The 17,197-nt window shown below is 36.4% G+C and overlaps 1 protein-coding gene across 3 annotated transcripts in view; it reads left to right on the top strand.

The window, feature by feature from the left end:
* BNC2 (basonuclin 2) overlaps nt 1-17,197 on the top strand; it is a 395,304-nt gene that overhangs the window by 280,733 nt on the left and 97,374 nt on the right. For all 3 annotated transcript variants that reach the window (XM_012721390.1, XM_012721389.1, XM_012721391.1), the window contains one exon: nt 2,313-2,548. In XM_012721390.1, coding sequence (XP_012576844.1) covers nt 2,313-2,548 — 236 coding nt within the window. The remainder of the gene's footprint in view (nt 1-2,312; nt 2,549-17,197) is intronic.

The following is a 17,197-nucleotide window of genomic DNA, read 5'->3' as shown; positions in this document are numbered from 1 at the left end:
ATTTAAGTCATGTAATATGCTTACAGTTCTCTCTCTGATATTCTAAAATTTGTATCTCAAGAAATATTTTTGCCTTTACCTTTTCCACTTTTGCTCTTTGAGTTCCCCTAGCAACCTCACTTTGTTGTTTAACCCACTGCAGTTCAGTCTTCTTTGTCTTCTAAAATCACCATCCCTTTTAAGTAGTATAAGAAGAGGACATAGCTTCCCAACTCATCCTTAAACACATTTGTACAGACATCTGCATATCCTTAATGCAGAGAAGCAAGGTGCTAAATATATTGACAAAAAAAAAAAAAATCAGAATTTGATGTTACTTTGTTTCCCTTCTACTAAAACCTCTTGGTTTAATGTTTGTTTGTTTTGTGTCATTGTACTTTGTGAGGAAGTTTGTGATATGGATCCAGGTGGGTTAATGAAGCAAAATGGAAGAGGAATAGATTTTCCCTGACTTGCTCACTGGATAAGCAGAGCAGCCACTCACCAGAAGTCTGAGTAGTTAAGCTGTACTTGAAGAGGAACACGGATAATAATACCACTTTCCTGCATTCCTGCAGTCTAAATGCCCTGTGGAATGAAAGAAGACTTCAATCCCTAGGCTTGTGATTCCCTTATCTTTCCCAAACATTAAATTAATTTTTAAGGCTATTTATTCAAAGTTGACTTAACCACTAGAATAGAAAAGATCAGACAAATCAGCTGCAAGAAATGAAGTATGAGGAAACCCGAACTCTTTGACAAAGTATTCCTGAGAGTAAATGTGTTGAATGAAGCCAGCGGGTAAATGATAAGGGCCTTTACACTGTGGATGTAAGAAAGCAATTTATCAAGAGTACATGAACTCTCTGGTGACCACAAGTCCAGAGGAAATGAGAGTGGAGGAAGAGCCCTGAAAAAAATACATTTGAAATACTTAAAAAAAAAAAAAAGTACGTGGGTGTGCACCTTTAAATACCTACATTAATATGCAGATACTGGTTTATTGAACCAAGAGTTGATCAGAGCACAAATGTACAGAAGAAGGTGCTGGGAAGAGTTGTGGAAAGGTCTAGAACTTTCTGAAACCTTGGGTCCTGTCAGGTTTAGTTAAGATTATAGCTTGAATGCTATTGTCCAAAGGCATTTGCCGGACTGGAGAGTAGATAACCATCTTTCAGACTTACATGTTTATCTGTTTTAATCTATGGAAGGTCAAATGTGTATAATTCTGAAAGTTGATCTAATGCTTTTGTGTTCTCATAAGGAGTTCAAAGCACTTATCCTTCATTATCTCAATCTTTGCAGTATCTCCTTGAGCCCCATAGATAAGACAATCTTAATTATTCACTTTAGAGGAACTGAGGGAAAATGTGATTGCATTATTTGCAGTAAGATTCCCAGTAACTTGGATCAAGATGGAAAGTAGAATTAATAATTTTATCTTGGTTTTTCAGATCTAGGCCACAGGTGTTAACTTCTTGAGAAGTAAAAGGCCTGATTGTTGAACTATTAGTTTCATTTAAAGTATTTACTCTGAAAATAGTTATCCTCAGTGTTAGATACTGAAATAACAGCTGAAAAACTTATAAAACTTTGTTTTTAGCCATTCCTCTTTATTTCCATTTATTTACTAAACCTTGTCATAACTGTTAATTATAGTGACTAAATATGACTTGAATTTCTTTTTGTTTGTCATGAATATCTTTTAGGGAACATGTTGAGAACAACAAAATGAAAATTGGAAGAATGAATTCTTGGGATAATCTCCCTTGCCACACAAATGTTAGCTTTCCTTATATACTCTAAATTTAATCTCTTACCTATGTAGTATAAAGGACATGTTCCTCTTCTTAAACTACCCAAATATTATAAAGAATGAATCTTATTTTTAAAATGATATTGGATGAGTCTGTTTTTAGGGCATGAGTTGGGAATTGTTAGTTTTGTCTTAGGTGTTGGAGGGGAACATCATTGTACTTAGGTTGAGCCATAGTTCAATTAGCAAATTAATTAGTCTGGTTTTTAGAGCCAGCCACATTCATTTAGAAACCTCCTCCGTGGCTCTCCTTCTGAAAGTTGAATGTGTTTTGGATTTGCTGTAGTCTGCAATTTATAAACACTTGGAATTTAAAAAAACACACACACAAAGCAGAGAGGAGGTGGGAAGAGGACTATTTACATTTCAGAGTCTTGCTTAAATACCTGTGGTTTTTTTCATCCATCCTTAGAAATGAAGTCTTGATAATTCCCATTAACTTGTTTTATTTTCTCTGTCTTTTCCCTTTATGTTTGTATTGCTTCCTACTCTTGGAACTCTGGGGGAACCACCACAGCCTTGGATAAGCTCAGCACACAGCACCTGTACCACCCCACCCAAGTGGAGATTGTGCAGTCCAACGTGGTATTTGACATCAGCAGCTTGATGCTCTATGGGACACAGGCAGTGCCTGTGCGGCTAAAGATCCTGCTAGACCGACTCTTCAGTGTCCTGAAGCAAGAGGAGGTGCTGCACATCCTGCATGGTCTGGGCTGGACTCTGCGCGACTATGTCCGGGGGTACATCCTTCAGGTAGGGGAAGGGCCTGGAAGCTGGTGTCTTGGCCCAGCTCTTGGAGGGATTGGGGAGAGGACAACCTTGGCAAACTTGTCTCCCTTTTGACCCCTGGAATGCCATGTAAGAAAGAAATTTTTCAAGAATACACGAAATCTCTGGTGATCATAAATCAGGAAAAAGTCAGTAAATGAGGAACCCTCCAGAAATACATTTAGAATACTAAAGAAAATGGCATGTGGGTGCATGCACTTTTACATTCCTGCATTGATAGGCAGATAATGGTATATTAAAACAGGAGTTGTTCAGAGTGCACATGTGTAGTGGCCAAAGTGTGTGTTAGGGAGAGTGGTGGAGAAGAGCCTGGTAGTGGTTTCTCCTCTGGTTAAAATGGTTCTTTTCAGCAGGCTTATTACGAAAGGAGCTGTGACCCAGCAGGCTGACATCAGACTAGTGATGCAGCATATGGAAGTGACCTGTTACCTAGTGTTGCTATGCTTGCATCTTTTTGAACTCAACACTCCCTACAATGAGGACTTACTGGAGCCTTACTAAAAAGGAGGGCTCTTTGAGGCAAATGATGGGTTTGTGAAAATCAAACCTGAGATTGGTGTTCACCTGAGTTTAATAGGAGTTTTTTCAAACTTAATATGTAGGTTTGATGTTTTCTTGGTTGTCTGGGCACTTTATTGCTCTTCTTCCAAATTAAAGGAAGACCTGTAACCTCTGTTAACTCCTTGCTTATATAAACAGTAAACTTTTACTTTCTAAAACATGCAGATATTATAGATTTGACCTCCACAGCACCTGGTCTTCCAGCCTTGTGCCCCTTCCTGGTGTCAGTGGCTCTTCTGATCCGGTAAGGGTTACTTAAGACGTATGGGAGGCCCACTACTTCAACCTCCTTGCTTTTTTTTTTTTTTTGTCATTTTTGGCACTGTGTCATGACTCATTTTGCACTATGTACTTTGCCTCTGAAATGTTTTTATAGCCATCTGCCTTCTTATGACCCTTGAAGGGTAAATGTTGAAAACAGCATCTTGGGAGACCCCAGGATCCAAAAAGACTACACTGGACATGAAGTACTCTTTCTTGCTAAAAGAGATCACAGTTTGAGAAGGTAGAATCTGAAGTGATTTTTGAAGTTTCCTATGGGGATAATACCAGGAGAAATGATCACCCTTCAAGAATATTATTTTTGCTTTGCCAGCTTTGTTTATTCCCCATGCTACCCTGTGTTGTGTACAAAGCATTGGCTGCCAGTTTGGTATGTGATTTGGAGGCTTGGGGAGACAAAGACTCCACCTGACTTTAACCTGACATTAAAGCACACACATTGCTGTCATTCTCCTGTGTACCTCTAGGTGTTAACCAGGGAATGAGAGTTTGTTAGGAATATTAAGAGATGTGGGGTTGGGGGAGGCAGATAGCCTAACTGTTGTCATGATGGCTTTAGTTAGCACAGAATCATTTCTTAGTGAGATGGCAACTTGGAAGGTACAGAAAATTTGGCCCTAAGAAGATGAGATGATGATGATAATAGTATTCATTATATATGACGTTTTTAGTTTATAGAAGATGTTCACAAGCATTATCTCATTTGCCTCAGGATGGGGACATTGCACTGGGGTGAGTGGAAAGTCAAGTCCTGGGTGGTCAAGGGACTTGAGGAGGAACAAGACCCTGGAGGTAGGGACCAGGACAAATAAAGCATGGAACCAGTTTCACAATCCTTACTTACACTGGCCTTGAGACACATACAGTATATCTTTATGCAGGAGCTTCTACAGTTTGCTTATTAATATATATTGTGAATGGATTTTACGCTACGCAAAGCAACAAACCTCTAGCAGACTTATTAATGGAACTGTTAATTTTAGCTAGACGTTATTTCCTTTATTGCAAACGTAAGGTATGCTGCCATTCTTACTGCCTGTGCTATGACATTAGCCTCTGTCATCAGTGTTGCACTTCAATCCCACATGTATATTTTTGCCTAGGATATTTGGAGCATATGCAAGGTCTCTTTCTGTCCAGACAAGTGGATATGTGCATGTGACTATCTTAACATCCCAGCCAGATAGGATAACACTGCAGTGTAGTGGAGGTAGTAGGTACAGAGCCTGCTGGAAATCATGTGGCCTGTTCCTTCCTGTCTTGACCATTACCTCTTCTTTATTTTACTTAAAATTGTTATTTAACTATTGATCCCCCCCCCCAATATGTCAACATATTCCTAAGAGGTGTAAAATGTACTCAGATATATCTTTTTGTACGAAGGTCCAGGTTTAAAGTTACAAAATTGCAAGAGAAAAATTGCATCTGAGAGAAAAATTTAAAAAAAACCAAAACTAAAATTTATGGAGTCTTATTTTGGGGTGAAATATTGTCATTTATTGTGATACTTCAGTTACAATGAATGCTTATTCAGTATACATTTTGACAGGCTTAACTTTAATCTGCTTTTCCAGATTCTAGAATTGACATTTCAAGAAAAGAAAATCGTATATGCTTTTTCCATTAGAGGAATACTGGGTTTAATTTTTCTTCTTTATTGATAGCATTGGCATAATATGGATTTTATTTAAATGATGTGTTTTGTCATTCAGCATTTATCATCGTCTTGAAAACAGTGCTTGACTTAGAACAAAAGCAAAAGGTTGAAAGACACAAAACTGTTAATACTTATATAGTAAGAAAATGTTTGTTTTGTTTTTAAAGGAAAAAGCCAAATAAGACTTAAACTGCAAATATGACTTTTCCTCTAAAGCATTGTTATTTGAGTATTGGCCAATATTTTAAAATTATATGCAGTAATGATAAGGTGTGCACAAATGACTGGATATAATTATATGTAACATTTCCACTCAAGTAGACTATAAAATGTGAGTCAAAGGTTGTAGGACCCTATAATACACTACCTGTGTACGAGTCATTTTATCTGGCTAAAACTCAATTGTCTTGTAGCCCTCAAGGCATCAATTTTAGCATTATTGCTCTCAACAACAGTATATTGAATATTATGTCAGTTAAAGGAGAATAATTATCAAGTCAACTTAGGGTAGCTGTTAGTCTTACCACATATTGACTTGGTTAGCACTTGGCTATAGATTGTGTTACTGGGCAAATGAAGATGTACAGTAAGTTGAACTGGTGAAGCCGAGGTATTAATTTAACTCTCTCCGGACCCAAACATGTATCCCTTACATACACACAAGCTGCTTGTGTCATCAGAGATAGGTTTAAATGTGTAAGAGCAGCCAGTGTCTGATTTGAATTTTTTGGATGTGAGGGGGCAGGCCATTCAAAACTATCATTTCAAAGTATTATGATAATTAAAAGACAAAAGAAGATGACAGTGATGGCCCATTCAAAAGACTACCAGTTTCTTTCAAAGATTATTTACTGGCTTGCTATAAATTACTTTTTACTTAGGCGATTATCTATGTAATTTGTAAGCTGGGTATAATAGCATATTTAGGAATACAAGTAATATCTGAATGATAAACCCAGTATTTTCCTATAAACTATTAAATTACTCATTCAGAAAGTATGGAAAAGTGAGGTAAATTTTAAGCATTTCCCTACAAAACAACAAAGAGAAAAATGTGAAATTAAGTGCTACAATCTAAATCTAGAACATAAAGTGTATCTCTCTGCTGTTATAAGCAATTCTTATTTCAAGTCTATACGTCATGGCACGTTTATTGACAGTAAAATAAGAGTACTATCTTGTTCTTTCCTCATTCTCTCTATTTGATCTACGTACGCTACAAGAATATAAGTGATTATTATTATTCGATTTAATCATTTACAAATCAAGTTTTCACATAGTCTCTTACCAGTTTGAATATGTAACTGATTTGCCTGAGCCCTTACATCAGCCCATCTGTGGAAATCTTCTTTACAAATGTGTCCTGCCAAAATTCAGAGACACATATCAGGTACTCTGAATAATTAACTGAGGTGTCAGCAGCCTGGTGAGAGGACAGGTAGTGATGCGCATTTCAGATCACCCATGTCTGAAAACAGTCAAAGCTAATACAACAATCAACACCTTAGAAAGAACATCTTCCAGAGGATCCTTAGTCTTCCAGAACTCTGACTTTGGATTTAGAAAGCAACCTTATTTAGGATCTTTCTCTAGCAGCCTTGTGATATATATTAGCATAGTAAAGGTGCTGAGAAGTTCTGAATGGTTTATCAGCAAAGGCAGAAGCTTCTACCAACTTCATCAAACTTTCCCACTTCATACCTATGTCTTGTCAAACTCATTAAAAGATTTGTTTCTAAACATACTTAACTCCCCAAATTGGGACATTTGCATGTGAAAATACTTGATTTTTTTCAAGGAAAATTTCTTGTTATGAAGATAACACCAATGTCTCACTTCTTTACAGACACCTTTTCTGTCCACCGTAACCAATAGTGGTTAGATTTTTTTCTCATCTAGTGGTTAGATGTGGTTCTGTCTTGGGAATCTGTTTCCTTCGAGCTCCAGTCCTATTTAGAGTCAACCAGTTAAACAGTCAGTTGTTAAAATGTTTGTCCCTGGAGTTCTCTAGGACTAGGGAACACCACAAAAGCAGGGTACTCCGTAAATATTTGTTAAATGCTTGAGTGTAGAAATCCACTCAATTTGGTCTAGCTTGGGTTTTTCACCATGGACTCATGTCACACCCAGTAGCTTCTACTGGTCCAAGGAGTCTTAATCTTTCTTCATGTCACCAAGGGACTAATTGCTATAACCACAGCTGGACTATTAAGGGCAGTAAGAAGAGAAACAAAGGCTTCCACACACTCTAGCTTGTGGTCAAGTGTTTTGTGGTATCCCTGTGGTTTTAAAAAAAAAAAGTCAATATTAAACAAACTCTTGTTTTGAACAGCCCTTTGTGAAAAAAGTTCACATAACTCAGTTCTGAATCCTTATACCTTATTCTTGTAGAGGAGATGTTACCAGTGAGTTAGCATTTGGAACAGTTGAAGCTCAAGGAGGTGAAGTGACTATTCCAAGATCATGGTTAATTGGCATAAACTTCCTGAGGATCAAAACCACTCACCAGTTGTTCATTACTGTAAGCTACGTCCCAACTTCCAGTATGTGACATCTAGTGCTTCCAAAATTTGGAGGGAGGACCTTTGAAATCTAATTTGAACTCAGGTCTCTAACTTTGTGGGAAGTGGCTTTGTTGTTTTGTTTTTATTTTCTACATTCGGCAAGCTCTTTTATAGAAAATAATATGTGAAGGTGCTACTATATCATAGTTGTATGGTTTGGGAAAGAAAGAGTCCTAAACTGACAAGATCTCATATTCTAAGTCACAGATAATATCCACCTGATCTTGGGCAAACTAGGTAAAATTGGTTCTTTAGTGTTTTGTTTTTGTTTTTGTTTTGCCTATGGTGTCTTACTCTTCTTTGTTTCAGGTTACCATTGAGACCAATATGTTTCTTTAAAACTTATAACCCCTTATACCTCTCTTGATGTTGAGTGGGAAAATACAAACTAGAGTGAACAAAAGCATTTTCTAAATATTACTGAGTATTTTGTTAATTTTCATTTGTATCGGTGTGTAAAATGAACCAATTACAACCAGGAAATTGCCAAACTGGTTTCACTGAGGATGTCAAGTCCTTAGCAAAAAGTTAGAAAATACATTTAGGCTTTAGTCATTATCACTGAGCTAAATCTACTTGTTTTAATAAGTAAGCCCTGAAATACTAGTGACTGACACAATGGGTCTTGTTTTCTCCCTCTCTGGAAACCAGTCAGTGTTCTTAACTAGTGAATGCATTTCTCCTTGATTAAAGGGAGGCCATTCTCTGGGCCCTCAGCTTCTCATCCCCATGGCATCCCTGAATACAGTTGGAGTTTCGTTGTGGGAGGTTTTCACAGATCTGGCCTAATAGTAGAGTAGGTCATTTCTTCTAACATTTCCCTGATCAGAGCTCACAAACGTTTAAATGGAGACATGAGATGGGGAGCTAAGACATGTGGTCTCAGGGCAAACAGCCCCTCCTAGCTGCATCTCCGTGCCAGAGGATGTACACAGTCATTGCTCACTCACGGTTGCTGGAACAGCTGTCACGCTCCCTTATTTTTATCAGCAGCACCCGGAAAGCTTAGGGCAACAGAGTTGTGTGCCTCAGGCAGGCTCACGAGTGTGCATCCTGGCTCACATTTCTTCTAGATGTGTGAAAATGAGCCCTTGTCTTTATCAACCTGTAGTTTCCTTACCCATAAAGGAGGGATACTAATAGCACCTCATGGGTTTTTTTTTTGTGTGTGTGAAGATAAAACATGTTTCACTATGCCTAAGAGTGGTTTCTCAACCAGTCAGAAAAAAGCATAGCTACTGTTCAGTTGTAAATAATATATATATGCACATATGTACACACAAATATGCAGATGCAAACACACATGGTGCATACTTGATTACAAATAAAATGCAGGGAAGTATAGTGACAAACACCGTGAATTGAGACAGACTCTGTATAAATCTTGGATTTATTATTCGTTAACTGTATTACTTATGATAGGTCATTTAACATATTTGAACCTAAATTTTCCCCTTTCTATAGAGGTTACATAAACTGATATTTATGAAGTAATTAGTGCAAACACTTACTAATGTTTACCCTTTGCCTTGTGTGCTTGTATACCCAACCAAATACTGGAACTTTTTTTTCTTTTTTTTTCTCAGTAATCACTTATTTCAGATGTCACAGTTTTGTTGCCTTTACATTTTTTTCTCCCATCAATTCTTCCAGGATTATTTCTAGTAGCTAGTACAGACAGAATAAGTACTTGATAAATTTGTTCAAATAGCAGGTGTGTCTGGGCTTTACCTCATTGCATAGAGTAAAACCTACTTAAAATAAATAACCTTTCTTAGTGAGCATTATCTGACCTCACATTTTTTTAGGAAATTTAAATACATTTTGATAGCTGTTCAAGTAAGCAAATTTTCTTGATTAATTATTATGTGCTGAGCATACAAAAGAACATCTCTAAGGAAGTACATACTGTAGTGGACAAAGCGGCTGTATAAACAAATCAAGCAATTTGTAAGATCAAACTATAAGAATGTACAGATGATCATTGGCATTAACATAGAGGAAGATTATTTGGCTCCAACTAAAGATTGGGTCTTTACCACCAGGCTCTGAGGGATCTTGGCATCAGTCATGTCAACATTATGTGATTCTTTCTTGCTCAGAAGAAATGGATCACATGTGTGACTGGTCCTCCTGTCTTTGATAGGGAGACACAAAAGGTAGATTCTTCAGAATAATGTAATGTTGTACTATAGTGTATTTTCCAAACTGTTTGGACCATTCCACAGACACTACCCCAGCATTTGCCCAACCTCTTGTTAGAGAAATGGTATCAGAGACTGTTAACCCTGATTTTAAAGGCCTCAGACTGGGTCAGAGCTGGAAGTGGGAGTCAGTGGAGCTAAAGCTCCAACTATTTGAATATCAGTGAAAAGAAACACCTACTGGGCAAAGATGCAGGTTGATGTTTTGTGTTGCAAATTAAAATAAAAATACTCCTCCCTTTGTCCTTGCAAAAGTAAACTAGATAGCTTACAAATTCCAGGATGATATGTAGTGACTGCCTGCATAAAGTGTGTTCCAGTAGGACTTGGACAGAACATCTTTGCTTTCTCCAGGAGAAGCAGAAATGAGCACACAACAAACTGACCAGTATCTAATTGAAAAGAACCAGTTCAGACTTACTTGAAATACACATTCTCTGTGATGACTCCGATAAAACCAAATGAACTCCAGAGCAACATTAATATCTGCTTCTTGTTGAATTTGAAGTGGAAAAACTTGGGATTTAGACCTCAACTAGGCCACCAGTTAACTCACCAGCTTTTCAAAAAGTGCATAATTTCTAAGCACCTACCTCATTTACCTGATGATACTTTCTTAATAGAGTCTTGGAGATAAAGGGAGGTAATTTGTTAAATTCACAGAATTCAGTAAACATTAATTCCTTAAGTAGAATGATTTCCCAATCCCTTACCATCCACAACCTTTAAGTTACCAGAGCAAAAGAAGATATATGATTCTTCTGCTTGTCCATATATTTTATTTGAGCTACTATGTGCTTTTGTAGTCTTTCCCTTCATTTTGACAGATGGGGCAGGTGGAGGATGAAAGAGACTTGCCCAGGAATTAAATTTGTTATGACTATAGCAAAGGTTTTTAGCTAGGTTCTCAAGACCTAGTCCTCATCTACCATCTGTTTCTTCTAAGTCACCTACATTTTGAATACTCTTACGTGAAATCATGAAGGGCTGTGAAAAGTAGAAAGTGAGATGAGGATATGTGTGGGTTTCTGGAAGCTCTTGCTAAATCCACACAGATGGGACAGACATAAAGATATACTTATTCATCCATGTACAATAGCCATGTAAGTAATGCTGGCAGCAATTGGAAAATGGAATACATGCCAATACATTTGTTAGTAGAATTAAAGTGACCACTGCCAAAATGAATTACTCTAGAAAGATCTGTTGAAAGAGGAGATTCTTAAGGAAGAAGAGAGATATTGTTACTGAGTAGAAAGGATGGAACAAACATTTTCCATACAGGAAGAACAGTATGTTGGAAAGAGGTGTGAACAAGTTTATAGGGAGAGTTGAATTTCATGAGATGATCAGCTTTATGTTGTGATTTTGTGAGTGTGACTAAGCCAGGTCTGGGCTTGTTGATTGGAGTCTCTTCTCGAGACAGTTGATGTTTGCATCACCATCCCTTTCTAAGGGCGGTAACTAGTTAGTGATTCTGATGGCTCACTGAACTGGCATTTGTTGCTAATAATCCTCACATTTAAAAGGCAGATAACTGACTTGTGGCTTCAGAAACAGTTATTTTAGATCCATCATTGAGGTTCTGCTACTATTTCATTTGTTGGTGACAATTTGAGTAACTGTTGTGTATACTTGTGCAGGTTTTAGCTCTCATGTGCACCCCTCTCTCGCTCCTCCAACCCCAACCTCTCTTTCTTAGTCAAGGTAGATTTAGAATGGGGACTTGGCGAATAGATTGGACAATGGTAGGTTTGTATTTCAATCTTGGAATGTCTTGCTGACTACATAATACATAAACACCTCAATTAAGAGAATAAGAAAATGGTTGGTATGCATTTTTATTTGGAGTTCTCCTGCCATTTACTGTGTCTTCCTTATCTAGAGCCCAGAACAGCCTTTTACAGAGACATTGAGAAGTGAAAGTCCTCTCTCTAAGGAAATTCTTTAACCTGGTTTCCTTGTTCTCAGTAATTTTCTCTCTTTAACAAAGCCATAATAATAGTGTCAGAGACAGCTTTCTAGTTAGTATGAGTAATGTGGTTACTGTATTTTCTATTTTTATTTTAATATGCTTTTCCTGCTGTGGATTCTTTTTTTGTTTTTAAAAATAGCAGTTGAGTAAATGTAGTAATTCGAAGACTCTTGTGTACACTGTGTCCTCTCTGGGATGCGATTCTGAAGGAAGACTTCGCAACAGGCATTTCTTTCAAATTCCTTAGTGGGATGAATAGGAGAATGTTTAAATTCAGGCCAGTGAAAATACTGGCTTGTGATCAACTTAGGTCAGGCTTCAGAGAAATTGACATCTAAACAATAGAGTATCTATCCCATAGCTCATTGTCTCTAGAGTACCTATTAATATTGAACCTGCTTATTTTATGGTGTGTTGATAAGACACAAAATTAGGTAGGCAGGCATGCATCTTAAATTGGTTCATTCATTTATCTTTTATAAAAGTATGTGTATGCATTTAAAAATATTAAATTAACAACCAAAGACACCTAAATTTCCTCTGAAAGAGTAATTAAGAGTTACTTGTCTCTGTGTCCTGTCATCTCTGCCAGAATTGGAGTTCATGCTGAGTATATTCCATTGAGTCAGCCATCATTCCATCACCAGCAGGGATTGCTTTTCCACGTATTGACATGTGAGGGAATGTCTGCCTCGCAGTAGCCATGGGCTTGTGCCAGATTTTGAGATCCATAGGGGCAATGCTGGGAGCTTTTCAATTCTGAATCAGAGATCCAATTCATAATAGCTGAGCCAGGGAAACCGGGTTGAATCTGTGGCCAAAACCACGGTGATTTTTTTTTTCTTGCCTTTCCTTTTTTGCAGTGCTCTGTTGCTTTAAAATATGAGTGCTTCTGTCCATTGATCCTCCAGTGACTTTATGTTGGATTCAAATTGTGGTCTCTTAGGTGAAAAGGTCAGTGTTTTATTCATTCAGCCACACATCGATGGAGATTAACTGAGAGCAGTACAAGACATTTGGATCCTGCCAGACCTAGGGCACCTGAAAGAAGTTTATTTCTTTTCTCCCTAGCCTTCACTATGCCTGCTGAAGAAGAGGATGGCCCTGTGTTCTGGGAGTGGGGGAGGGTTTTGATTGGCTGTGTGTTAACTGCCTCAAATCCATGGCCACAGGGTGAGTAAGAACCCCTGAGAATTAAACATGTCATCTATGTAGCATCACCTGATTTAGTGCTTTTCCTCAAGTCTGAGATGTCTCAGGGGGCCTTTTTTCCCTTGCAGCACTGATCTTTCAATGAGGTGCTAGTGTCTGTCCTGAGCAATAACAAGGAAAAACCATGAAGTGTGAACAGCTCTTATTAGGGGGGTAAATGTCATTAACGCCTTTGTAGCTTTCTCTGCAATCTGAATGCTCTTGTCAAGAGCATGACTTACTGAAGCCTCCTTTAAGATAATATAAATGGAATTTAAAATGCTGAAATTTTACATTTTAATTAAGCAAAGTCATTAGCTTCCTTCATTTATACATTTTTGTAGTCAATTACGTTTGTGTCTTAAAGGGACAACCCTCTAAAGTAAGTCTATTGAAAAACCATCTGCAAAAAAATAATATTTTAAGAATGGGAGAGATACTCAGTTTACTCTAAAACAAAGTTGAGCTAATTTTTGATTTTTGTGGGAAGCACGTGCTACTCTGTTTAAATGTATAAAGACACACACTTGACATAATGTGCATATTTTTCATATACAGTAGGAGGAAATACCAGCACTTCAAGTTAATGAGTAGGTCAGTCTGAATTAGAAAAGCATGTAATGGTTAAATGATGATTCTATTATTTTCAGTACATAACAGAACTCTTTCTCCTCCTATGAATTCCCTTTAAGTAAAGTGCTAGTGTTTTCTTGAAGTAAAAATTTTTTATGCAAAGATTTTCTTCTTTAAACCTCTCTTGCAAGTCTTAGAATTTCTTGTTAATTTCTTGTTACTCTGACTTACATGTTTGAGTTATGAAATAAAAACACTGTATAGCTGGGAGACTCAGATACAAAAAAAGACAACTCTCTCTTATTTGCTTATTAATTTCAAAAAAAAAAACTAATTGAGACATCTGATGGTTAAAACTTTGAGGAAATAAATGCAGAAAACTTACAAGCAAGTTCCAGGCACTAAATGGAAAATTAATTATATGGAATTCATTATTACTAATTTAAGGTATGTAATTTAATATCAGTGTTTAGTGTATGGTCTTTGTTTCAAATCTGATCCTCTGTATGTTTTTTAAAAATCCCATTAAATCATACATTTTTGGTTTTGTATCTTATTTCCCTATTTTAAGGGCTCAGGAAAGTGTATTCATTGAACAATACTTACTTAAGTGGTTCTTAAATGAAATTTGTAAAGAGATAAAAGCCATGCTCTTCTGTTGTAACTTTCATTTTAGTGGAGTTGGGGCTCTGTTTATCCTTAAAGGTAAGCAGAGGCCATTATAATGGGTACAGTTTCTATGAAAATATAAACATGATCTGTATTTAGGGCAATTTGAGTTATATGTAAATAGACTTTTCAAACATAGTTCCAATTTACTTGAAAAGTTAATGCCTTAAATAATTCTAAACATTCGCTAGCTCTTTTGATTGTACTACTAATTCAAGCTACAATTAACTAAATTCTGTAAATTAATAAACAATTAATTTTCACCAACACCCTATGTTTTGAATTAAAAATGTTTTAGTTTTTGAATTAATGAGAATTTTTGTCTACTGTGGAAAACCCATCTATTTATTAGATCACAGAAACTAATCAAAAAAGTTGTGTATCCATATAATTCCTCAACAAGTTGATAAAAACTTATTATAAAATTCCCTTATAGTCAGTATCCAGAGATGATCATTTTTATTTCCATCAGTATCATTTTGCAAAGCCACTCATGAAGTTACTCAATTTGAATAGAAGACCTCCATGGAATTACTGCTGTCCTTAGGGGAGTGATTGGGCCAATTTAAAGGTAGATGTTTTGTATTAAATAACAGAACAGTGTTTAATAAAATAAAAAAAAATCAGATTTGACTTTGGTCTCTATATCTTTAAATGGTTTCCTTCATTTGGTAGAAGGAATTTTAGTTCACCTGAGTGCTTATTTGATTTACATATGTTATACAGATGTAATTAAGAAGGTGATAGTCTGTGGCCAGTCAGTTCTGCTTGTGGAAAGTACTCACAGATTTGCAAACATAATAGGAATGGTCTTCTGACAGCAACATCTGCTGTGTCCTCTTCTCTACCTTACACCTGGAATCAGGCTGTTAATATAAATTATGACTCCTAGGTTCATATTTTAAGATAACTTTGACAAAGAGATGTCTGGAGCATCAAGATTATCAAAGATGTACAGTAAAAGTTCTTTATAAATGTTTTTCAAAGCACCAGATGGAAGGAAGCTTTACTGCATTATATATCCCATATGGAAACATAGCTGGGTCCTGAAAGGGGCACACCCTTGAAAGGGGGACTACTTCTGGGGGAAAAAAAAAACTTTATAAAAGAATCCTATAGGATAGGATTTTCTGTATGATTTATTCACTTGAACATATTGCTTTGATGGCTAAAGGCCATCCTGGATATAAATTGTGGTTTCCCAGACCTGAGAAGTGTCTGCTTCTGATAGTTTAAATTTCAAACTTTTTAGATTTGTCTATGCCAACAGGTGAAATATGTCTTGCTGTGAGTCTGGTTACCATTTATTTTAGTCTTGGTTTGAATTTTGTTGAAATTATTGGATTTTTTTTCCCCACAAAAGATAATGTACCTCTCTATCATGTGTATTTTATATTAATGGCAAATCAAGATGGTAAAATTTAAACAACAGTGTTATGTGGTGGCAATACTAAGGTGTTTTTTAAACAGTATTTTTCTTGTATGAGATATATATTTATAATTAATTTCACTTATTAAGTTATATTTCAGTACTGAGGAGAGCTTGGAGGATGTTGAGTTTTATTATCTGCTTATTTATAGCAATCCTGATGAAAGATAACATATAGATTTCTTTTTAAAGATTTATTTATGTATACAGAACAGGGTTACAGGCCAGAGGTACAGGGGCAGTGAGAGGATTCACCAGAGACAGAGCAGAGAGCAGAACAGGTAGATTGACGAAGAACTCTGCTGAAAAGATAGGAGAGGTCTGCTGTGCGTACCATGTGGGTCACCTTCCTGATGGAGAGCGAACTCACGCTGAAACTGAGGTGGCTGTGTCTAGCTTCAGAGTGCTGCACTCCAGCCCATTGTGCTACCAGGGAGGGCCCAACATATAAATTTTAAATATAAAAACACTTTGTTTTTTTGTTTGTTTGTTTGTTTTGCTTTTTGCAAATAATACAGTATTTTGAATGAGATGGGAAGAAAGTGAATATGTTTATGCAGTGAATAGCATTAGGCTTCTAAAATAGCTATACAAAATATTGTTCTTAAATTCAGTGTAAATATGTATGAAGAATACCATCCAGTCTTTCTGAAATAATACATAATTTAAACATTTTCTTATAGTATAAATATATGATTAATACATATATCTTCCCCTATTTAGAATAATTTGAAACCCTCAATTTTGTTAAATCTGGAACCTTTAAAAAGGCTTGATTATTTTCTGATGGATGGAAATCAGTAATGTAAATAGATGCAAATATATAAATATCATACTTAAAGTATTTAATATTTAAGGGAATTTCCTCAGTATAGCTGAAGCAACCTTGGGGAGCCAACATACAATTTAATGTGTAAAAGGCAGTTAATAGAACATGTTATAAAAACTTTTTGGTTTAGAACAAAAACCAAAATCTGGCTTAGAAAATGTTTCCAAATTTTCCTCTTCTTTTCCAAATTTATCTTTGGGGGGGAAAGAATAAAGTTATGATGATTCATCTGTTTGAAATAGAATGTATTTCAAATATACTGTATTTCAATAGTATTATTTTGAAATAGAGTATTTATGGGATATAAACAGGGCTTTATTTAATGGTATACTCTGTGTGAAGAGGGTTTAAATACCAGACAAATAGAGGAATTTTTTTCTCCATTTGAAATAAGCTGTGCAATTCATGATTATGAAAAGAAAGGAAAATAAATGAAAACAAGTTTCTGTTTATAAGCTATAAGTTGAGGGACTAGAAACACATTTTTAGATATAATAAAAATTCAGATAGCTCAACTTATTAGTGATATTTTTTTTTAAAGATTTATTTATTTGTACATACAGAACTGGGGTACAGGCCAGAGGCTCAGGGGCGGTGAGAGGCCTCACCAGAGACAGAGTGGGGAGCAGAACAGGCAGATCGATGAAGTACACTGCTGAGGGGAGCAGCGAGCGGGTCA

Source organism: Condylura cristata, unplaced genomic scaffold, assembly GCF_000260355.1.
Source record: "Condylura cristata isolate star-nosed mole 26May11 unplaced genomic scaffold, ConCri1.0 scaffold00006, whole genome shotgun sequence".
Classification (NCBI taxonomy): Eukaryota; Metazoa; Chordata; class Mammalia; order Eulipotyphla; family Talpidae; genus Condylura; species Condylura cristata.
Note: the sequence above shows the minus strand (reverse complement) of the source record. Positions and strands in the feature narration are given on the sequence as shown.